This window comes from Porites lutea, chromosome 4 (genome assembly GCF_958299795.1).
Source record: "Porites lutea chromosome 4, jaPorLute2.1, whole genome shotgun sequence".
Taxonomy (NCBI): domain Eukaryota; kingdom Metazoa; phylum Cnidaria; class Anthozoa; order Scleractinia; family Poritidae; genus Porites; species Porites lutea.
The window spans coordinates 47315657-47340267 of NC_133204.1; the positions used below are offsets into that span (position 1 = coordinate 47315657).

At 37.8% G+C, this 24611-nt stretch overlaps 1 protein-coding gene across 1 annotated transcript; it reads right to left on the minus strand.

The window, feature by feature from the left end:
• Positions 1-458: 458 nt before the first annotated feature.
• On the minus strand, positions 459-24544 carry LOC140934780 (hexokinase-2-like). The gene is made up of 13 exons (XM_073384345.1): positions 24384-24544; positions 22977-23073; positions 21915-22442; positions 20966-21258; positions 18718-18870; positions 18296-18443; positions 17404-17592; positions 10085-10156; positions 8993-9520; positions 7952-8244; positions 5334-5486; positions 3908-4055; positions 459-2811 (listed from the first exon to the last, which is right to left on the minus strand). The coding sequence occupies exons 2-13, from the start codon at positions 23046-23048 to the stop codon at positions 2605-2607; spliced, it is 2784 nt and encodes a 927-aa protein (XP_073240446.1). The 5' UTR covers positions 23049-23073; positions 24384-24544; the 3' UTR covers positions 459-2604.
• Between the last annotated feature and the right edge of the window lie 67 nt (positions 24545-24611).

A 24611-nucleotide genomic window follows, 5' to 3' on the forward strand; every position in this document is an offset into this window, starting at 1 on the left:
TTGTGATAGAAAATGAAAATGACGTGCAGATTTAAATCTGGCAACGTGAAATACTCCAAACACTCTCGACAGCCCTTAAAACAGATGACAAAGTCAAAGGATGTTGTGGTGTTGTCAAAACAATTCAGTCAGTTCAAAAAATATTGGAGTGATGGATCCAAGTCAATATGACATTCAATAACTCACACTTCAGATAATTTGGAATGAATACAGGTATGTGAAAGTTTTAGGGAAAAAAATAAATTCAAATTGTACACAGTGAACAACTCTTAATGTGCTCAAATTTAAAAAGATCACTTACAGAAACTGTGGCTTTGGAGAATTGATGGCACCTTTGTAGCATCAGCTAGTAAGTTTTAATAGTCCAGTCGATGACAGAATAGAAAATCTTACAAAAGGATTCTTAGATTTATATTAGATGACTTGGAACCTAGTTATAACACTTTATACAACAGATGTATACATAATACGTTAATTTTACTCATCAAAAATAAATTTTTTACTGTTGTAAGTATTCCATCTACATGAAGAATATGTTCAATCTATTTATTCAATCCTATAATTTATGCAGCCGCTATAATAATTATAATTCTATCTTCCTTTACCTTAAGCTACAAATTACGGCCTCTATTCTTTTTGTTACCATGCTGCTAAACAATGGAACTTGCTGCCGAACTCTATGAGAATAATTAGTAACTTTGCTGACGTCAAGAAAACATTGGCTAGCCTTGACATGCGGGCCTAGATATCAATACATAATTCTATTAATAGAATATAATTTAGATTTGGAATTACAGGGGCGGATCCAGAAAATACAGAAAGGGGTGTCCTGGGCACCTATCAGCTGTAGAGATACTATTTATTTTACTGAATATTCTTTTTGAAAGAATACAAAATTTCACAGAAAAACAGGCAAGGGGCGGGCTGCAGTCCCCTTGGCCGACCCCTAAATCCGCCCATTAATTGTAGATCTCTTAATATATTGTAATATATAAAATCTGCTGTAATATAGCCCCTGTTGATAAATATAGTAGGTGTTGTTGTTTTCTTCTGTTGTTGTTGTTGTTGTTGTTCTCTCGAGGGGTGCAATGCAAACCCTATTCAGTCAGTCTAGTGCATCAAGCCTTGGCAGGACTGAAGAGAGAGAGAGAGAGAGAAAACTCTCCTTACATGAAATCATGAAATTGGAGCTCAAGCAACAAGTACTGAACAACTACTGCGACGGCTACGAAAACGTCGCTTAAAAAGCAAAGTCGCGCTGCTTTGAAACTTTATCGCGCTTATTCCATTTCGTTCAATTCAAATGATGGCAAATTTTTCTGGATTTGAATTCTAAAAAACTTTATCAAGGTTCAGGAAACGAAAAAGAAAGTCGTTGTCGAGTGTTCACGTCCTCCACAGAACGTGAAATTAGACATAGCAGGAAATGCAAAGAAATGTGCAAAAAAACGTGATGCACGTGCAAAGTTGTTGTTTTGCCAATCTAAACTTATTGCTCTTTCGCCGTTCTCGTTGACGCCGCCGTCGTCGTTGCTTAAGCTCCCTATTAACAATCCTGAGGGGACTGTGTGCAATCTAATTGCGGGCGACAAGAGGTGTCCGACTTCCTAATCTCTAGGCTTCTTTGACGCATGCAAGGCACGTTTGTTATAGCTAGCTTCGTTTAAACTTCCACTTAGAATAAATGAATGCACGGGAGGACGCAGTTTGGACTTTCTATCACTCATAATCTGATTAACTGTGTTGTTTTTTACCATGTATCAAACTTAGGCAAACCACAGCGTTCTCAAACATGTTAAGGCATGGCTCAAGTTTTGGTCTCGACCCCTTGCGAAAATGAAAATGTTTTTCTTTTAGGACCATTCATTTGATTCTAAAAGTTTCTGAAAACTTGCTTTGGTTGGAACAAGAGTGGGATTGACCTTGGAGTGTCGTCACCGCACTCGGTAACCTGTGGCTATAATCTAGTATTATTGAAATATTATTATATACCGTTTTTCCTTCTGGTTAATTCAGATTGCTTGAATGAACCAAACTTGAGTAATGAAAAAAATTATCTACAAAACACACTCAACATAAAACTTAGAGATGTCCATATTATACTAAGTTGTCAGAGCGATTTTCGTATGACCTTGAAAAATGGTTTCGGTAAGTGTTCGTTATTTTCTTTATCAGCCAATTGACAAAAAAAGTCAAACCATGGCCTCTTCGTTTTCCCGCCAAAGAAAACCCTAATATGGAGCAGGCATTGTTCGATTGGCCAATCTTTTTGCAGTATGACGTCAAGGCGAAGTTGGATTGATTTCTAGAAAGTTCTTGGGTTTTTTCACCCGAGCGTTTGCTTAACCAACCAAAAGCCACGCGCGTTTGTATCCGCTCGATTAACCAATCAAATCGCTCTATTTCCGTTCGTTTGTTGTTTCCGTTTTGTTCGCGCGTTTTCATTTCAAGGTCATACGAAAACGCTATATTCAGGACCAAAACAAGAGCCTTCAGTGATAGCGTGAGGTTTTCGTATAATTTACAATGTGCTCATCAAGAGTAATTCAGCTGATATCAATCTACATCTTTCTCCGTGATATTCACATTGTGACCACACAGTTTTCATTGCGTATAATCAGGTTTATGTTTGGATGCAACAGCAGCAACAAGTGCTGCCCCTTTTCCAGAACCATCCTCGGACAGTACGAGATTAACATTGCCTTCTGGTAAAATATCTTTTAGGGTTTCCTCCATGTATCGCTTGAACTTTGGGTGCTTCTTAAACAAGCTGCCATCAACACCAATAGTAGTGGTATAGTTCTTTGTTTTCTGTTTTTGAAAATCAAAACACTGGGTTAAAAACTAAATTTAATGAACCTTATTTGACAGCTTTCGTGTGTTTTGGATCAAGGAAAGAAAAAGTTTCAACATATTTTTTCTCACGCATGGTATCCCCGACATCATTGTACTAGCAGTTTTAAATTAAGAAAGGCAAGCAAATGTCAAAAATTCACTTTTTTGCTACATATTTGTAACAGAATACACAAATGTAATAGAATGAAAAAAAAAAAAGGAACAAAACAAATCAAAATAAACCGTGTGCAAGTTTTTTATAAATTGTTATAGAGGTTATGCATGTTAATCTGCGAATCAAACCAAGCACTCAGGTTCGTCACAAAAATGCAGGATAATTAGTTGATAACATTTAGCTTGTAACAGACCATTCCACGGTGTTTTTTTTTTTCAACCTTTGACATGGACATGTTAGGGAAAATCTGTCCACAGCGCTGGAAAGAGCACCTTTAAATTAGAAACCTTGTCAAGTTTGAAGGTAATTTGTTGAAAACTAACGGAAATATAGCTTCTCAAAGTCGCGGCCTTTTACATAGGTTTGTCGTATGGTGGGGGGACAAACTTGTCCCCCACCATACACCGAACAGGGGCGTAGCCAGCTTGTCGAGTATTCGTAGGCCTGGCTGCCTTTCATTTCCACATATCCTGAAAATTGCACGCATGTCTAGTACGCACTGACCTCACCAACACTTTGAGCTCTTGTAAGAGCTCAATAAGCTCTCACCAACAACACATAGTTTATGAGAAAAGGTAGAGTGATCAAACCAAAAATTTGTAGGCCCTGGCCTACAAATCTATGGGCTGACTATGCCTCAGACGAAAGTCTGTAAATTTTCGCAGTTTTGCGAAGGTATATCTTCGCTCATTTACGACGTATCACTTCCAAACCTTGCAAGTTTAGTAATTTTAAGGCCCTCTTTGTCTAGTGGTATTGACGAATTTTACCTACCTAGGGCATGTCAAAAGTTGAATAAACCGTTCAAGGGTCCATTGTAGCTGTCTTTCTCCTCATTGACTTCATTTGACACAAAGTAATGGCCGCACACGTTATTTTGTTGGTAGACTAACATACCTTGATAATTGCAGCAATTCCTGCAGCAGCTAGCCTAGCAGCTCTGATAGAAACAGCGGCACAAACTTGTTTTAATATCTCAATATCAGACTCAGATGCATTCACTCCCATTTCATTCATGACCTGATCAATCTTGTATCCGTCATGGCTGTTAAAAAAAATTCACAAATGAGAACCATGTGGGTTGAGTTTGTTGTTGGTCCTCTCCCTTGCTCCAAGAGGGTTTTCTCCGGGTACTTCGGACTTTTCCTCTCTCCTTAAAAACGAACACTTCCAAGTTCCAGTTCGATCTGGAACAGCTTGGAAAGCACGGACACGTTTGAGTTCAACTCCTAAGTGCTCCGTGGGTAAACAAACAAAAAACATGACGAATTTAATAGCTATTGATGAAACGACAATCTTCAAAGATTTACGTAACGATCGCATTGGCTGGCAAGGTCTATAGTCATGCGATGACAGCAAAGAAATCCACCAAAAAGTGTGATGCTTGTTTTGAGTCATTGGTTTACGTATTTAACTTTTTATTTTTATTTTCTCATTATGAATTTCTGCTGTCACCGTCTAGGGGGCTCAAGCTCGCTAGTAGTGCTACCACAAATGATACATTATTCTGTTAATGACTCCACCAGCACCTTTTTTTTTATTAGAAACTGAACACCTTTACTGAAAGGTTACATATTAAACAGACAAGATCGGTTTTCTGGAAACTGTTAACTCTTTTATCCAAATGTTACATATTCACGCATAGCGGGATCTGTAATATGATTTAAAACATGCCTATTTCGTGGGATTTACACGATCTCATAAAGATTAAATGAAATCTACAAGATCGTGGAATTCAATTAAGCAAGTTATACTCTAGCCTGTGTACAGCCGCCCCTCCCCTCAAAAAAATCGGAAAGGAGCTCCTTTCCGGTTTTTTTGAGGGGAGGGGCGGCTGTACACAGGCTAGTTATACTCATGTATTTTCAAAATTAATTAGGGAGGTTTAACTCTTATCGCCTCTTGCTGCTACTTTGTCCAGGCTTTACACACAAAGGTGTTGATCAGTTGGTTTTTGAGAGACAATATTACATTTTATTCCAAAGAAATGACATTATTTAATGACATTGTTCACTTTGGCTAGTCCTTTGTAAACGTGTTTGGCATCTATCATCATCGTCATCATCATCATCGTTATCATTATCATTATTGTTATATTCATCATTACCATTATTATTATTATAGGATATGACTGACCTAGATAAGCGTACGCTACCCGTAGGCGTGCCAAATTTGTAAAACTGTTGTCAAAAACGAGTAAACAAATGCAGGAGCCCGTAAAAAATGTGTACGTATCGGTCATGGCTCTCCACCGAGGTGTATTCATATCAGAAGGTTATTTTAATAACAAACAGAATACTTATATGTCTTTTCTTCACCCTACCTTTCAATATCGGAAATAAACTTGGTGTGAAAGCTGTCTTTTTTACTAAACCTCCCAGCCTGGCCATTGAAAAGGAGTGTCTTCTGAATAAGCTCCATACAAACAAGTCTGGTGATTTCACCTAGGTACATCCCAGAAATCATCTTCTCAAATCTGAATGGAGTAACAAAAATCATGGGAATTAAAAAAAAATTGAATTGAATGCAAGGATGACAAAACGGCAAAGGGCTGATTTATTTGAGGTCAATATTATGGCTAACAAAATTAGCCTTTCTCAGGGGCAGGGCTACACTGAAAGAGAAATCATGAGTGATAAGATGGACTGGACAGGTACTACTAGTCTCACTCAAGCTAAGGCTATATTCATACTTTTCCAGATAACTTTTCGTATGGGCAAAATCGACACGAAAAGCAAATTCCGGTATGAGTATGAACACCTATCCAATTATTTGACTCTCCACTTTAGAGAGCGGCGCGGGGCAGCTTTGCTTCGTTTCAGAAATCGCGTCAAAATCACTGTTAGAAAATTATTGCGTCATTGTGGCGGAAAAACTCGCCACGCGTTCTGGAAACTCAGCTTTGCACAAGAGTCTAGGAACTGCGTAGTCGTTCGGAGTCGTGGAGCTAGTCTAGTGTGTAGATTGAGTGTAGATCATCGAATTTTTACGCGAATTGATGTCGATGAATCCTTTAAGTGTAGAACAGAGTACAGAATTCTAAAATATGAACATGTGAAGAAATATACTTTGAATGGAGTGAAGAATTAAAGCTAAACAGAACTGGTTTCTCACTCATAATTTGTGACAATCACCGCCCTTATGAGGGAACAGAAGCCCTATCCGGGAATTTTTTCAAGCCGGCGTAAAAGCTATCCGGTATTGAACAAGGCCATTAGGAGTTAACATGACTAATCCTGAATGATAGAGCGGTTTTCACTTGACTGTCGTAAAACCAAAACCAAAGTAAATACACTAGCCAACCAAAGGGCGTAGTAAAACCAAAACCAAACCAATTCCTCAATTACTTTCGACAGTCAAGTGAAAACCGCTCTATCTTACTGATGACACATCCTGATGCACATCTTGACTTCGTTAAATGCTGTGCATTTCAATGGTTATTGCAATGATATAAGGGTTATTATTTTGCAAATTAATAAATTACATTACTGCGCTTTTCACAAACATGCGAACTCTAGAGTTCAAAAGCCGCCTTCACAATTGCATTTTTTGCTGCCGTCAATCATAATTACGATCACAAACAACGAACCTGGAAACAAAGAAACGCACAAAACGGATCGAAATCCACCAATCACAAATCACAAACCTTGACCTTTTGAACCCGTTAAAGTAAAGTTTTGTTTCCTAAGAGATCCGTTAAGATGGTTGACGGCAGCGAAAAACGCAAGAGAAAAGCGCAGTAATTGCTAACGAGCAACTTCGCGAAGAAGCCAAAGGTAACTTTTATGACGTTATGCAGAACAGAGAATGTAAGAAAAATATGCTATAATAATAATAATAGACACTTATATAGCGAGGTATCCACTAATTGCTCAAAGCGCTGTATAATAATATGGTAAGAAACTAGAGTTAAAACTATTATAAGATAAAATAAAAATTAAATAGAGCTACTAACATCAAACATCGTACAGTTGGCTTATTTAAATAAGTATGTCTTCAACTGCGCCCTGAACTGGTCGACAGATGAAACACCCCTGAGTTCAGGGGGCAATTAGTTCCATAACCTAGGAGCAGCTGCGGAAAAAGCCCTATCACCATACTATGTAAAGTCAGGATTTCAAATCTTTATGCAGTAGAACAGTTTAGTTCACCACTTTCAAGGTAATTTTCGGTCATGCAATCGAAATGAGTTCAAAATATTTTACCCAAATACACTGCCTGTTTATGGCGCTGAGAAAAAATAATAACGCTGCAAAATTTACTGTGCCATTGAAGAAAGTAGTAAAGGAGGGATGAAATTGTCCGTTTTTTTGCGGTGGAATACATCAACGCCGATGACGTGTATCGCTTGCAGGACGCTTCGCAAGAAACTGCTGGACCAGCTAATGGAGCAGATTTCGTCTTTACGAGTGGCGGCAAGGTCCTCCCTCTCCCAACACCACCATTGACATGTTCGAGCCTTGCATATCACGCTCAATAGGAAGACTCTGAAAGAGGCTCAAGTTGTAATTTTCGCCTGAATGACAGCAAGAGCAGAACTTGTTAATGACAGAACAGCTGTTGCCTTTTTGATGGCTTTCCGTCATTTCGTGAGCTTGCGGGGCCACCCACGTTTTTGCTCTTCGGTCTGTGAAGGAAACTTCGTAGGTGCTAAACGTTACTTGTTTTATAATGTGTATGTTACAAGTTAAATTTGATTTCAGGTTTAAAAACTTTTGACCCAGGTTGCTTCTCAATTTTCTTTGTCTTTTAGGGCTAGGAGTGGAAAGGAAGTTGAGAATCCACCTACACTAGATCAAAATTAACCTGAAATCAAATTTGACCTACAACATATACACTTGATAAGATAATATTGGTTAGTCCCAATTAGCACTTCTATTTGAGGTGGGAATGGTCACTGAATAGATTACAACACAAGTAAAAACAAACAAACAAACTTACATCTGCATTCCAGGGTTAATGGACTCTTTGTCCACTTTTTCATCAAAGGCTGTTCTTAGATGATTCCAGGAACCATTGTCACCAAATGCTCCCCATTCAGTGTTGATAATAACTTCTCGTGGATCGTTACAATCGCCAGTCCATTTTGGTACATTATTAAGGCTCTCCATATAGCAGGCATTTGTTCCAGTTCCGAGAATCAGTCCAGCACTGACATATGGGTTGCTGAGTGCGCACGACATCATTGTTCCTGTTGTGTCATTGACAAGTGCCACAAGACCCACACTTCCACTCTGAAAAAAACGGTTGTTTTCATGTTGCGCTGACTTGCTTGCAGCGGAGGCTGGAACACAAACCTTACAAGGGCTACTATTTAGGCAAAACGATGGAGGTTGTTTTTCCAAGATAGGATTTTTGCCTGGGCCTTTTTGAAGCAAAAATTGGCAATGCAGCCTTTGGTGCATTTTTTAGTGCAAACAGAGTAATTTCAATGTAGTATACAAAGGTGGCTATTATGCGGAAGTTTCAATAAAGAAACATGCAAGTGGGCTTGTAGCCAGAGTAACACAGTTTTATCTTGTGAGACCTAGCCTCGTCCTAGGCCAATTAATTCGCGCTATCCGAGTTAGCAAGCTTGAAAGGTGACGTCAAATCCGAAATCACCGTGGATGAAAGGGAACGAGGCTGTGTAGGACTCTGTAAATAAAGGTGATCATGCACTGAGGTTTGACTGTTCCAAGAAAGCCAGAGAAACCGGATGTTAAGAAAGGTAGGGTAAATTTAAATAACAAGCATTTTGACATGTAAGGGCCTTACCTGGTACAATTTTATTCCCCCCAGAACAAAACTTTTAAAATCAATAAGAACTCTAGCTCATAAGGGATAACCAAGGCATAGTCTAGACAAAATTACGTGCAGAGGTCGTCTTAAATTTTCTGACTGTGACCGTAAAAACAGCAAGCCTTCGAACCAAGTCTACATTGTTGAATTGAATACTTGTAGATTTGGGTAACAGGACTACAAATAAAACCCAAAACTCACCAATCCTTTTCTATCTATCGCTTCTTTAAGAAGTCTGACAACATCTTTATTCTCTACACCAGTGGCAGAAAAGCCTTTGGTCCACTTAATCAGTAAACCAGACGTCAAGGATAGTTGCTGAACTGGAAATGAAAATGTGAACCCCAGTGGCAGATTATTAGCAGTGATTCTATTTTTCTTGACAAACAGCGCGATGCAATCAGCGATGTAATCAAAAAGCGTTATAGCATCACTTGTCATCAACGCTTTTTCCAGTGGGTAAATGTCACTTTTCATTTCAACCTCGCCTTTGTAAACGGAGATCGAAAGCACCCGGAAGTTGCTACCTCCTAAGTCCACAGCCAAAAAGGATCCCTCTTCTGTTCCATCTGGTATTGCTCGCACATAAGTTGGAAGCATTTTTACTGGGCTATCTGCTCGTACTCGTTCATCGGCTGAGAGGCCTTTAGTAAAGTCACTAACGAGAAGGTTGACAATTTCCTCAAGGGATTCATGGGATATGTCAAAGGTTTCTAAGATTTTCACAATCTACAAGAAAACAATAAAACAAATTAACAGGAGGACAAAGTAATATTCAACTGAACTGCGTCAAAGAAATATCACAAAATTAAAGAATGACAAAAATGCATAGATTATGGCAGAGCACAGCCAAAACCTTGACACATCATAAAAATATAAGTATCAACGAGACAAAGTGCAACAAGGGGAAGTAAGAGTCTAGTGGATAATTTCTAAGGGAGAGTTGTCATTTCAGATGGTATAATATCCTGTCTCTTTAATTTACGCTTTAGTTTGCGTCCGTCATTATACATGTTATTGAGCAAAAGGAATATTTAAACTACGGAAATAAATGGATAAGAGCTTGATATAATAAAATAAGCGTATGAATGGTAATAAAACCCTTGTCCAAGAGTCTCTGGAGTTTTAGTTTTAACCCTTCTTCATGGCGAGGACTTTGCATAACTCTTGGCATAAGTTATTCCATATTTGGACTTGACCACGTGCCAGAATAGCCAGAGCTAGAATTTGCGAGAGAGCAGAAAACGCAAATGTATGTCTCAACACTCCGAAGGAAAAAACAAATTCTTATACCTCATTTCTTCCTGATAGGGCATCGGACAAGGAAGCAAAAAGCTGACGTGCAAATGGTATAGCTGAAAACATCTTGGATCACAATTCAGCTAAAAATCTGGAAGAAAAAGTGTACAGGGTAAACTTCATGCATGTGAAAAATATGTAAAGATAACAACTCTTATTGAAGCTCTGTTCACGTAAAATTCCGACAAGGGATGTGGCTTTCGAAACAGCGACATAAGGCGCTCAGATGAGGTAGTGAGCAACAACACAAAGATGTGTTTAACATCCAAGGTCATGCAAAAGTGATGAAGACAAGCACATTAGTGAAATATAGGGATATGGCTTCCTCCTCAACGCACGAGTGGGACATACATACCTCACTAATTAGAGGATACTGTTAAATATCTAAGAAATTCATGGCCGATTAGGTCGTAAGCCGACTATAGCTAATGGGATACACATGAAGATGTTAGATCACCCTTCTCCACTGGTATACAGGCCTAGTATGAGCTCATGCATGAAAATGTGTTACAAATGTTACCAAGACCCTTTCTTTCTTTCATGACCTTTACTCGATTTGCTTCGCACAGCAGTTACTTGTCGAGTATTTGGAAAGGCTTTTTAGTGTATGCTTAGACTTATTTTTGTAGCATCTTTGTCAATAACTGGAGTTGCTGACGGGCTGAGCATTTTTCCGCGGTTGAAGAATCGGGGCATATACAAACGGCATTGCTTGGAAAAACAACGAGTTTTAAAGGAGCGAGAAATGGCGACCTACATAAAACGATCGGGACGATGTTCTCTGGTAAATCATATATTGACATCGAAACAAGTTTGGTACAAATCGAACCAAACAGAACCGAGACACAGTTATGAACAAGAAAGGCACTATGTTGTTCGTCTTATTCTAGGCGCTTAGTTTTTACATTTGGTTCTTTTCGATCGGCTTCATGGTGACATAGAGTACTAACTATGCTAAAAACATGATGTTTACCGTGGAGAGGCGCTTCTAGACACTTTCTGAGGCCCAGCTGTTAGGGTAAAACTCCGAAAAGCGACTTGGCCTTGAAATAACTATGACGTATGACAAGATGAAGGACCTCCTTTCTCTGCTCAACTGATCGGATTCGTCAAGTATTTTTCCTGTTTATATTTTACTGTCCTGTCACTGCAAAGAGTCGCAGAAATGTGCCTTCATAATATATTGTTACGAAAGCTATTCAAAAGAGGAATTAGTCGAGTCATTTTGTCGGTGCATGCACAGGCAAAAATTTCATCGACGGTTGCTGTCATTGTTTGCACTCTTATTTCGTCTACGGTATTTTAACACCTATATTGATACTAAATGCTTGTCTTGCAGGCTGTACAAGAATTTGTGATTTACAGATCACCTAATGACCGTATGCACGAACACAAACGCCCTTACACGTATAATCACAGGTAACCCAGGCTCACTGGCACGCAGGCTAGTCAGGTACTGCTTTCATAACATGAGTAAATATAGAGAACATATGGGGCGAAGTTTGCTAGAAAATGGAAATAAAAATCGATAAAACTTATAATGTGGCGCGCGAGTTGTTGTTTTCGCTAATATGCACACGAAGTTTAGAGAAAAATCGGGGGAGAAAAATAGTCTACTTCATCTTTCCCACATGGTATGTAGGAAAGATGAAGCAGACTATTTTTCTCGAAACTTCGTGAGCATATTAAAGACAACAACAACTCGCCACATGGTAAGTTTCGTCGATTTTTATTTCCATTTTCTAGCAAATTTCCAGACCTAAACTTCGCCCCATATGTTATCTATATTTACTCATGTTATGAAACCCGTACGTGACACAAACAGTAAGCCTGGGTTCCTGTGGTATAATGTTTACATCATGCGAAATGGACTGTTTCCAATTTTCCAGCCCATTATCGAGAAATAAGTCGCTTGCTCTTCTCACAGCACTTATTTATTGTGCGTCTATGCATGTTCTAAACTAAGTCACTCTTGGTCTAAGAATAAAATCAAACTTTGGTCTATTAAATAACCCATACCCTACGGATAGTCAATGCAATTTCCGAAGGGGGAGGGGTAAAGAGTAAATTTTTTGAAGGGTAGGGGTGTCCATGTGAAATAACTTTCCAGAGGGTCATGCAAAACTCGTTATACCATAATACGTAAACGTTTACTGGCGCATATCATGTTGTCGTGGCGAACAAAAATAAACAAATAGTTGTCATGATGACTTAAGACCCGTAGAATTCCAAAACTTTAATACGGCCACTCGAATTAATAAATTCCCATTTCTTCTAAATTTGACCCCACTTGTCACGGCTGTCAGTCATACTCGAACTCGGATAACTGGCATAACTCGAATTCCTCGCCAAATCGAACTAATTTCGTTTTCCTTCATTGATAGAATTTGCCCTGATAACTTGAATTCTGGTCCTAGCAACTCGCCGCGGATGCCATTCCATTAGCTCTTCTTGTCGTGTAAAACTCTAAAAGTTACACTATCGTAATTTGATTTTAATGAGTGCAAAGATTTGACAGTCATTTCCCAATCTTATGAGCAATACCGGATCATCAGAATAAGAATGCATAATTGTGTCATTGTGCAATTCCTGGTGAGCCAAGATTAATTTGTACAGTATGGTATACTGAACTGCTGAAAACAGTTAACTATCAGTTGTTTTGGCAAAGTAAACATTCGATAGACCCCCGTAACTCAAACTTCCACTAACTCGAACTGGTTGTCGCTACCCTTCAGAGTTTGAGTTTAAACCGGGGCTCTACTGTGGATTCAAAAAGATTTCTACACGTAGGAATTATCAATAGAATACGCCTCACCTTGTTTTACTTTTTGTTCTCTTCCTTCCTGTGTGTTAATTTTCCCGCTCCGATGCGATTTTAGCAATTTCTTCCAAACCGCAGCAGTTCTCAAAGGTTTCGTTGTCTCTAAAAAGTGTCAGACGACCTACAATTTCCGCGAATGTCACATGAGAAAACGGGCACGAATCGTGTCATCTTACCATACCGTTCAAGGATCAAACCCGGTGATCACACTGTCTCACGATCTCAGCTCAAAGGTTAAAAAAGTGATCCGAATGGTGTTCATCCGCAGCAAAAAATGAAAAATGAAGATCTTTAATGCGCGAGAAATTAGACCCACCAATAAAGTGCGGTTCATGAAAAGTTTCAATGTAACCAGGGTGACGTACGAAACACAAAATTGATGGGATTTGCTCGGTGCGGCACCTGCATGTACGCGTTGATGGTCACAAACAGCCGAGGTCGTGTCATGAAAAAAATTAAACAGCCGGAACAACAACTCAATCTGATCGTGGGATATTTAAGTTTTGCCGCGAAGTTCAGTCAACATGTCAATGTCGTCTTAACGTTATAATACTTCTACAGTTATAGAGACTAAGTACTGAGGATTAAACTCTCAGGGGCACCCAACGACAATTTTCGGAAAATATCTGTTCGGAAGACGATTTGAGATCTAGAATTTTCGGAACAATTGTTGTAAAATCTTTTGCTTGCATGCCTCTGCTAGGATTTTCGAACATCTAAAAACTACTTTAATTGACCATTTTTAACGGATGTTTACCCTTACAAGGTCACCTAGAATTTTCGGGAGCCTTTTTTGTGGCTGAAATTTTTGAAAAGGTAAGTTTTGATCCCTATAATTTTCGGATCACTAGACTTTCAGCTAGGAAATCCGAACAGATGAAAAATTTTTAGGGGATAAAAATATGCCTATATCTACCGTTTAAATACTAAAATACGTTCAACAATACTATATTTAAGTGGTTTTGACCTATATTCTCGTTGGGTGCCCCTGAACTCTTACAGAATTGACACTGTGTGAAACGAACAAACCTGCTATCGTCTGAAAGTGATGTGGCACCAACTGATTCATAAGCCGGAGGACAAACCACAGATTCAGTTCGCCAGTTCCAACAGCTGGTCTTTACCTTTAAAAATGAACTCTAATTTATTAAGCTCTTTCGAGGAGAAACACTTTTCACAAAGCTGGAAATAGCCTTTTCAAAGGGCTTAACACCAAATAAAAGCGTTAATTCACGATTATTCCAATAAATACGTACAAAAAACCGCCTTGCAACCTGTTGTTTTTTAATTTGTCCGAAGTTGCTACGCTGTTTTGTATAGAATAATTAGTACGTTATGAGTCTTGGGATTTGGTGGGCCACTGCACACAGCATAACTATAGTTTTTTGACGTTCGCTTGGTTTTATATCATGCACTCTTTAATACGGACGAGTACAAATGATACTACATTTCTTCCTTTTCCTGTGTGACATAGCGAGGGCAAAGCAAATCGTATTATTTTAGAAGGGGTTGAGTGACGCCTTTACCGGTCGATGAATCGTATAATTTTCATCTTCTCTCACATGAGGTGAGAGAAGACTACCATCATTTCATGTCATTGTTTTCCTCTAGCCTGTCATATATTATTGTGACACAAGCACGCTGATTTTCATGAAGTTTCAAACCCCAGCTGAATTTTCTGAATGGATGAGAAAAAAAGCTTACGACGCTGTTATAGCTACTAGTAACTTGCCCTGGTATAGTCCAACTGAAAAAAAAAAACCGGAAACAGTCAATTCAACACCGTCGCTTGCCTCTGTAAGGTACAGAAAAACGGGCAAAAAAAAAGTGTAACTTATTTTGCAACATTGCTGCATAACGAGTTGAATAGCAATGTTGCGTGTTTTACCACCCACGCAAAAAAACCTTGCAACCTTATTTGTTGCAAGACACGTTTGTTGTGGGGGCTAAAACGCGCAACATCGCTATTCAGCTCGTTTTGCAGCCACACTGCAAAACAAGTACATGTTGCACGTGTTTTGTTGCCCATTTTGCTGTGGCTTAAGGACCTTAAGCGGCGTGCTTTGCAAATCGTTTCCCTGTAATGGAAACTTACAGACTCATGGTCAGGTGAAAACCAAGAATTCTTCAGTTTAATGATCATGGGGCCAATCGCCTTGCCCTGACGGTAGCAGGCAGTTATTTTTGGTGTCTTTTTCGTTTGTGGTTCCAGTAGAAAGAGACACGGCCTCATTTGAGCTGAGACGAGGTTAAACAGGAAAACGAGGAGGTTAGGGGTACGGGGGAGAAACAAAGCAGAGAGAAAAACCTCGTGTATTCAGCCCCAGATTTGATGACCAACGCTACAATCCTTCTCAATTGGCAAATAGCAATTTACAAACATTGAACTATGAATGGGGCTACTTTTAATTCATACTAGGTTTGCTCTGCTTTAAAACCAAAAGGATTATGGACCAAACTTTGAATGCGTGGCTGAATAGTGGGAAGAACTGAAGTTTGTCCAGTTCTCGTTTTCTTTGCATTTTCGGCGCCATTTTGAATACGATATAGGGGCATGTAGGTTAACCAGATGATGCAACTGATGAAACTGATGTCTATAGAGGACGGAGTCATTGGAGTTAATGCAATTAGAAATTAGACTGACCCAAAGAATGACTCACAAGGACCCTTAGAGAGAGATTCAGAAGGTATCAGCGGTTAAAAACGTGTGTTACAAAGAAGCCTGAAAACCACTTTACATCATGTGCAGTGTGATGACTTTAATTAAAATTGAAGGAATATCTAACGACTACTTTACAACCTTTTCGCGCTATATTCAAACGTTTAATTTATCAAAGATATTTTTATTTCACTTTGGCTTTCTTCACTTACGAATAAGTGACGGTTAACTTCAAAACAGCCCCTTTTTCCGCTAGGTTAACATCGCGCGCTCGAAAGGTCAGAGGAAAGGTGTGGGTCCGGAGCGACCGGAGCAGGGTGAAAACGGAGATTGAGACTGGAGAGAGACAGGGGAACTTGAATTTCTCATCATGTCGAAAGCGCTTGCAATACCTATTGAGAAAAACCCGACTGTTTTGAGGTCTACAGTGACAGAAAAACCTGTATTAACAGCATCCCAAGGGACAAAAGCATCAGTGTGTTCCAAACTTCGTCACAATTTTTTGGAAAATGAAAATTTTTATGGTCATCCGTGCACAACACAGATTAATTTTACTGTCATTGAAAATATGAAGGATGATGGCTAAATGAGATGTTTACTTACAAAATTAACTTTGTTCAATTTTCCGACAGAATATTGTCTACACAATGCAAACTATGTACTACTGGCTTTTTGTACACAGGTATGCTTAAACAACATTTTCAACAAAATGTTCAACCTCAGTAAAGTACAGTGTTCATGTTTTAGAAGTGTTCATATATTTATAGTAACAGATGTAGGGATTATTAAAGTACGGCGTTATTATCCAGAACCAAAAAGAGCGTTCCATGATAGCATGAGGTTCTCGTAAAATTTACAATGTGCTCGGATCAGGAGTATTTCAACTGATATAAATTTACATCTTTCTCCTTGATATTAGAGACCTTTAGATTCGAAGACGAGAATGACTACGACGACCAGATTTGTTTCAAATTTTTTTCGCGTATTCTCAAAAATAGACATCTCGAGAGGCTTTTTTGCACTTTTTTACCCAAAAAAGTGATCACAAAATGGAAGAACTTCTAACATTTGATAAACGTTTCAGGCGCGGATCCACACCGGTTTCCACTGTTTCACGGAAATCGGTCACATTTTTCATAATAAATATATTTTGAATAATAAAAAACACTTTCAAAGTTGAAATCTGACCAATATCCTGTCTGAATGACTCAAAAACCCAGGAAAGGGGAATTCAAAGAGTGAAAATCCACACAAATTTCCTAGTGGGGAAGCCCGCCTCCTGACCCCGCTAGAAGCCTGCGCTTGTTTAGGAAATTGGCCAGTATTTATTCTAAGCCCCATTCACACCAAAGCTTAAACATGTTTAAAAGCTGCTTAGTTAAACATAGTTTAAAATTGTTTCCGACTTCATAAAAGCTGCTTACTGACTTAAATTGATTGCGAATTAAGTCCCGGTGCAAATAACAAAACTTGTTGAATTCGAATCCTGTGTTGAAACCTCTGTTCCATTTTTCCGTGAATATTTTTCAATTTTTAAAACCTGGTTTAGTTAAACATGTTTAGTTAGTGTGAATGGGGCACTAGATTCGTGCCTGCTTTTTTTCGTCACTACGACGACCACTACGACATTCTCGCTGAAACTATAGTCTATACTAAAACTGATGGTAGAACTACGCCTATCACGTTTTCCCGCCCAAATGACGCTGGCTTACGCGCGAGCACTACTTAGTATTGAGAAAATCTCGTACTCGTAGTCGTACTTGTCTTAGAATTCACGGGTCTCATATTCACGTAGTGACGACACAGTTTTCACTGCGCATTATAATTAGTTTAATATTTTTTGGATGCAACTGCGGCAACAAGTGCTGCCCCTTTTCCAGAACCATCCTCGGACAGCATAAGAGTAACATTGCCTTTTGGTAAAATGTCTCTTAGTGTTTCCTCCATGTACCCCTTAAACTTTGGATGCTTCTTAAACAGGCTGCCATCAACAGCAATAGTAGTGGTATAGTTCCTTGTTTTCTGTTTTTTGAAAAAATAAAAACATTGGGTTTAAACTACTAAATTTCAATGAATCGTATTGACAGCTTAAATGTGTATTTAACTAACGGAAAAAAAATTCTTTACTATATACAGCAACAAAAAAGAAGTACCAGCATATTTTTTCCTGATAGCATGCACCGTAATCGCTATATGCAGTTGTACATTAAGGAGACAGATATGGCAAAAGATTAACTTTTTGGCAATATATTTAATTCTGCAAATTTAAATGATCAGTGTAATAGAATAAAAAAACAAACAAACAAACAAACAAAGTTGTATTTTGTGCACCCTGTACACTGAAAAGTGTTTATGTTGTAGTTAATTTTTTATCTCAGGAAATTTTTATTTTTCCTTTGTTTCGACTTCATTAGCATACATTACCACAACCAAAAACAAAAGAAAAGCAAAAATTACCTGAGAAAAAAAAAATCTAGAACATTTATCCCAACATTGTTTAGAGGGGGAGGGGAGGGGAGGGCCATTCCAGGCATCCAAACTATATCAAAAGTGGATACTATGGTACACTTGCATATTTGATTTGTTAGCGCTGATGAAGGAAGGTTTTCAGTAATGGTTCCAACGATTTTCTCCATTGTAGCGTCTAACACTCTCTTTCTCATCAATGACTTTGACACAAAATAATTTACATTAATTGGTACAATGAAGATTAACATAATTATACCTTGACAATTCCAGCAATTCCTGCAGCAGCTAGCCTGGCAGCTCTGATGGAAACAGCGGTGCAAACTTGTTTTAATATCTCAATATCAGACTCAGATGCATTCACTCCCATTTCATTTATGACCTGATCAATCTTGTATCTGTCATGGCTGTTAAAAAAATGTTACAAAAACATGAATGAGAATTTGTATGGGTATTTCTTTGGAAAAAAAAATTTGATGATCATTAGTATAATGTAATCAAATGGTGACAAGTAAAATTAGGGAATAATTTCACGAGTTTGCCATTTGATTACACCTATTAATTTCATTTTAACAGAGTCCATTTTTGTGGGAATTTTACTCCTTGATTTTTCTCAGATAAGATCAGATTAATAAATGGAAAAATTGATTTACATCACCAGTTTTCTTCTTTTCACCTTACCTTTCAATATCTGAAACAAACTTGGTTTGAAAGCTGTCTTTTGTACTGAACTTCCCAGGCTGGCCATTAAAAAGGAGTTTGTTCATAATAAGCTCCATACAAACAACTCTGGCGATTTCACCAAGGTACATTCCAGATATCATCTTCTCAAATCTGAATGGAGTAACAAAAATTACAGGTGATGAGATGGTGGGCTGGTAGCTCGCAAAGTCTCAAGAGTGAACATAACACTTCTCTCTAAGGGCGCTTTCCATTTGCCAGAACTGACCGGCCAGACTATTCTCGTCATTTTTAATCAAAACTATCCAACCAGATCAGTCAAATCCTAAACAGTATGCACGAAGGAGATAGTTTTTTAGCAAAACCCGCTGGAAAAAGCCCATTTCATTTGCTAACTGACTGGTCTGGCCAGCCAGTTCTGACAAATGGAAAGCGCCCTAAGAGTCTAACCATGAATTGCAGCTCTCAACTGATGTCTGACTGGTGATGCATCTCTTTGTAAAATGCTTTTACAGGTATTACAAAAATTTATTTTTGACAAAACAGTAAAGTGCATCTATAATACTGTTTTTTCTTACGTCAAGGATGGTATTTGACTACAAGAAAAATACCCAGGAGTTTTCACATGCGAGTTGCATGCAGATCATGTGTTTACCATGTGCATGTCACAGACTGTATCAATGACTGACAAAATAAATACACAACATTTCACATGCAGGTCATATGGAAATCATGTGTTTACCATGTGCATGATAATTAGCTTAACTGAGGCCTGACAAGTGACATGGCCTTGAAACTGGCACATACGACAGATGACATGGCGACAAACAACATAAAGATGCGTTGAACCTGCTTATGTGCAGCATTGGGCAAATCACAAATACAATAATAAAATACAGGTGTACAGACAGCAACAACATGCAGAACAACAACATTTAAAATTCAGACTAGGGACAATAATTATGCACTCTACATAATCTGTTACAGGTCAACATTAAATTCAGGTTGAAATTTTTTAACCTAGGTTAAAAAATCTTAACCTGAATTTAGTTTTGACCTGTAACACATTCCCCCTTAGAGGACCTCATAACTGACAAAATAAAAGTGAAACAAATGTGACACACTTAAGTATTATCTGGGTGCAAAGAAAGTCAGTTTTACAGCCTGCCATTCGGGCAAGCTGTAGCTAGCATGTACTAGCCCACAAGTCATTTCAACTAGCCCCAAAACCCTTTTTGATTAGCAGGTTTGATTACAATCCTTCTGTAATTTGAATTTCCCCAAAAAATTCACTTGCCTGTTGGGCAAGTTAAGAACAGAATTCACTAGCCCGAAACCAAAATCCACTAGCCCTGGGCTTTCTTTGCACGCTGATTATTAACTTGATTATTAGAGAGATTACGAATCCTATTTATAGCAAAATTTATAGTCAATATTGATCTGAAACAGTCATGAGGGCATAATGGCTAATTATACTCTCTTGATAACACTGAAAAAACTCTCCAGAAACCAGCTTCCAATTAATTTCAAGGGTTTAATTGGTCTAAGAATAACTTTAGTGAAACTCGCATATCCCAAGGGCTAGACCGGGTGTTTACCTCTCTCTCCCATAATTCTCTCTTGACATTATACACATTGCACAAAACTATTAGCAAGTTTCATGACAGGGTTTATTGTTAAGAATTGTGAAAAAATGTTTATCTGCTCATTTCCTAATTTGAGAACTTGTCAACTTGAATCTGATGTTTGTTCTCAACTGCCATAAACATGATGAACTCTTTAATTGATATCTCTGGATCACTGGTAGAATTTGTAAAACAGTGCATTTTTTTGTCTCAGTTGCTATAATCTTTAAACTGTAGCTTTATCACAACAAATGATAATCGGTTTATCGATAAACGGATGCTCGAACTAAAAAAAAAATGTTTGTTGAGAGAAACAAAATTAACTGGTCCAAAAGTTTGGACTGTGGCATCTTAAAAGGCTTGCTGAGATTTAGGCAGAGCATCATTTTCTCGTCCTTGATTGAAAAAAGTGAAAAAGTGGCTCTGTTTGCAGGGTGACATAATTATATAGAAACTGTAATAATATGACCCCCACCTAAGGGCTCTTTCTTTTTGTTTTCCTTTGCTTGTTTCCTCATTTGAACAAAGAACCTATTTTTTTTACTCAAAACAATTTTATTTTAGGTATGTAATGGTCACAGAATAGATAACAGTACTTAAAAAAGCAAAAAAAAAACACTTACAACTGCATTCCAGGATTAATGGACTCTCTGTCCACTTTTTCATCAAAGGCTGTTCTTAAATGATTCCAGGAACCATTATCACCAAATGCTCCCCATTCAGTGTTGATAATAACTTCTCGTGGATCTTTATAATCGCCAGTCCACTTTGGTACATTATCAAGGCTCTCCATATAGCAGGCATTTGTTCCAGTTCCTAGAATCAATCCAGCACTGACATCAGGGTTGTTAAATGCACATGACATCATTGTTCCCGTTGTGTCATTGACAAGTGCCACAACATCCACGCTTGCATTCTGAAAATTAAAAACAGCAGTTTTTGTGTTGAGCTGACTCACTTCCAAAAGTGGGCAGTTGATCCAATGCACAATGGTCAACCATGAGGTACCTAACACTTTAGAGGCTGCATGTTGTTTTGAGGTGAGGGTTTTTGCTTGACATGTATATAGAGACATTCACATGCTCAGTAGTGTTAAATAATTATTGATTACAGGCAAATGAAATCATATTTCTACCATCTGGTAGCCATTGAATTATCTATCCTTTTCTTATCATTATAATATTATTGAATAATAAGTTTACAAGAACTCTCATAAGACAGTGATAGCAAATTATCTGTACAAAATTATTTAACCTAGGTTGATTCTCCATTTTCTTTGTCTCCTGTGGCTACTGAGAATCAAATTAGGTTTAATCAAAATTAACTCTACGTCAAATTTGACCTGTAACATATACGTAGCTTTAGAATCAAGCAGAGGTTCCCTTAAATTTTCTGACATTGTGAATGTCACAAAAGCCAGCCTTTTATACCAATCTTTTAAAGTGGAATTGTATTCACATTTTGCTAGACAATTAATTGTGACCAAATAACTTCCTTGGTAGATGTAAATCAAGAACTCACAGCCTTTAAGAAATATATAAAGTTTCTGTTAATTTTAGCAGCAAGACTCACCACTCCTTTTCTAACAATTGCCTCTCTGAGAAGTTTGACAACATCTTTATTCTCTACACCAGCAGCAGAGAAACCTTTGGTCCACTTAATCAGCAAACCTGAAGTTAATGATAGCTGTTGAACTGGAAATGAAAATGTAAACCCAAGGGGTAAATGTTTAGAACTGACTCCTTGTTTCTTGACAAACAGTGCGATGGAATCAGCGATGTAATCAAAAAGTGTTATAGCATCACTTGTCATCAAAGCTTTATCCAGTGGGTACAATTCACTTTCCATATAAACAGTGCCTTGGTCAATTGTGATCAGAAGCACCCGGAAGTTGCTACCTCCTAAGTCCAGAGCCAAAAAGGATCCTTCTTCTGTTCTATCAGGTATTGCTCGCACATAGGTTGGAAGCATTTTTACTGGGCTTTCTGCTCGTACTCGTTCATCGGCTGAGAGGCCTTTAGTAAAGTCACTAACAAGAATGTTGACAATTTCCTCAAGGGATTCACGCGATAAGTTGAATGTCTCTAAAACATTAACAATCTGCAAGAAAACAAAAAAAAGTAAACAGCTGTAAAAAGTTTTATATCATTACATAGGGATTTCCGTCCTTATTTTATGTTTTATACAGGCATTAATAATTACAGTGTTGTAAAGCACATTGAGCTTCGGAAACGTGTGATGAGTACGTCTTTATTATTATCGTTACCAAAATTATTATTATTATTACTATTATTATTAATGTAATATTAATTTGAACTCCATCATCATTAAACGATGAAAAAAGGAATGCGTTAAAAATGGCAGGAAATGGTAAACCTTGTAAGAAAATAAAAAATCAAAGGAAAAACAAGAGAAAGTGCAAGTTAAGAGGGAGGGGAAGCAGCCGGCAAATAACTGTAAATATCTAAGGGAAAGGGTAATATCCCAATACTTTAAATTACCAGTAAGCTTTAGCTTTTGTCAGCCATTAAATGTTATTGAACAGATAAATGTAGGATTTTTTAATGATCAAAATTGTTAAGAGCTTTCTATACAAAGGGTCTTGAAACTCTCAGAAGGAAAAAAATCTGATACCTTTTTTCTTCCTGTTAAGGCATCGGAAAAGGAAGTTAAAAGGCGATGTGCTAACGGTAGAACTGAAAACATCTTGGATCAAAATTCACCTATATGTCTGCAAGGAATAATGAACAAGAATAAACTTGGATACAATAATATAAATATAATAAGACAACAACACACAGTAATGTTTAATTTCAAAAGACATATTCTCTCTACAGATTAACATCCTTTTTAGTTTAAAAAAATCTCAGTTTACATATTTATTAGATCATACCCTACTGTGAAAAAGATGTTACAATAACAAATGTGCATATTTGAGGCTCTTTTAGGGTTCTGATGAGCCATATATGACAAATGAAATGGCAACAAATGACATATAATAGGTTTAAAATGCAACAGTGACAAAGACAATGACATCAGTAGAACACAGATGAAAACATGGCTACCTCCTTTATTATACGCCAAATAACACTGGTTTTGAATTTTTGACCACTGATATACATACTCCCTTTTAAGGAGGCCTCTGTATTGAAGAAATCTGACCAAGCAGCCTAGGCAGTTGAAAAATCTACGCAATTCATGGCCAACTAGGTTGCAAGGCGACTATGACCACTGGAAATATTCACATGATCGAGGATCACCCTTCTTGAATGGTATGGACCCAGTATGAGCTCAAGTTTAAAAATATTTTACAAATGTTACTAACATCAGGACCCTTGATCCTTCAAAAACAAACAATGAATTGACATTAAATATTGTTGCCTCAATCTATGGGGTTTTGTACACTGTTGTTTATTAGGCATTCATTTGTTGATAATAATTAAGTCATACTAAGGCTAAGATAAAGTGAAAATTTGCCGCTTTAGGCAATGGGGTCTGAAATAAATGCCTGGGATAATTAAATTAAGACCTTAAATAACAATAAGCTCTCCATACAACTCAATGATGCATGAGCAGAATTCTTGGCGTTTTAATTTTCAAAATTCATCGCATTTCCAAACAAAATTATGCACGCAATGAAATTTGACTATGTATACATCAACAGAGAAATATTTGCATAATTGTAATTACCAAGTGAGCTTTTACACTTTTACAACACCGGGCAAAACTTGTTTCAATACTTCAATCTTATAGCACCCTATGTAATAATACACTCAAAATAGTCCCGTACACCAGCACAGCAAATTCACAGACTGTCAAAGGGCTTACTGATAGCTTGTATTTACAGGTAACGTGGCAGCATAATGCGTATCACATCGATATCCTGAGATTTGCCTGTTCAGTACAAAATATTAAAGCCTAATAAATGAAGACTTTAACGTGCGAGCGAGGACAGTTAAGACTTTTAGAACTAGCACAAGAACTAATAACCTTAATTGGGCCATACAGTACTTAAGATCAGCGTACAAAAGACCTACTTACTGAAACGAACTATTTTGTCCTTCTTGGAATAAATATATCAGTCACTCTCTGAGTAGGCTCTAACGTTTTCGAACTAATGACTCTTTCGGTTGAGCTCAGCTTGCTTGTGTTTTTAGAAGATTACAAATCTATGAAACCCGATAGCTGCATCTACGAAACGATCTACAGCATTGACGTCTTTCGCGATCCGAGGGTGGAGACTTGACACGAAGAATCTTCGGACGTGTT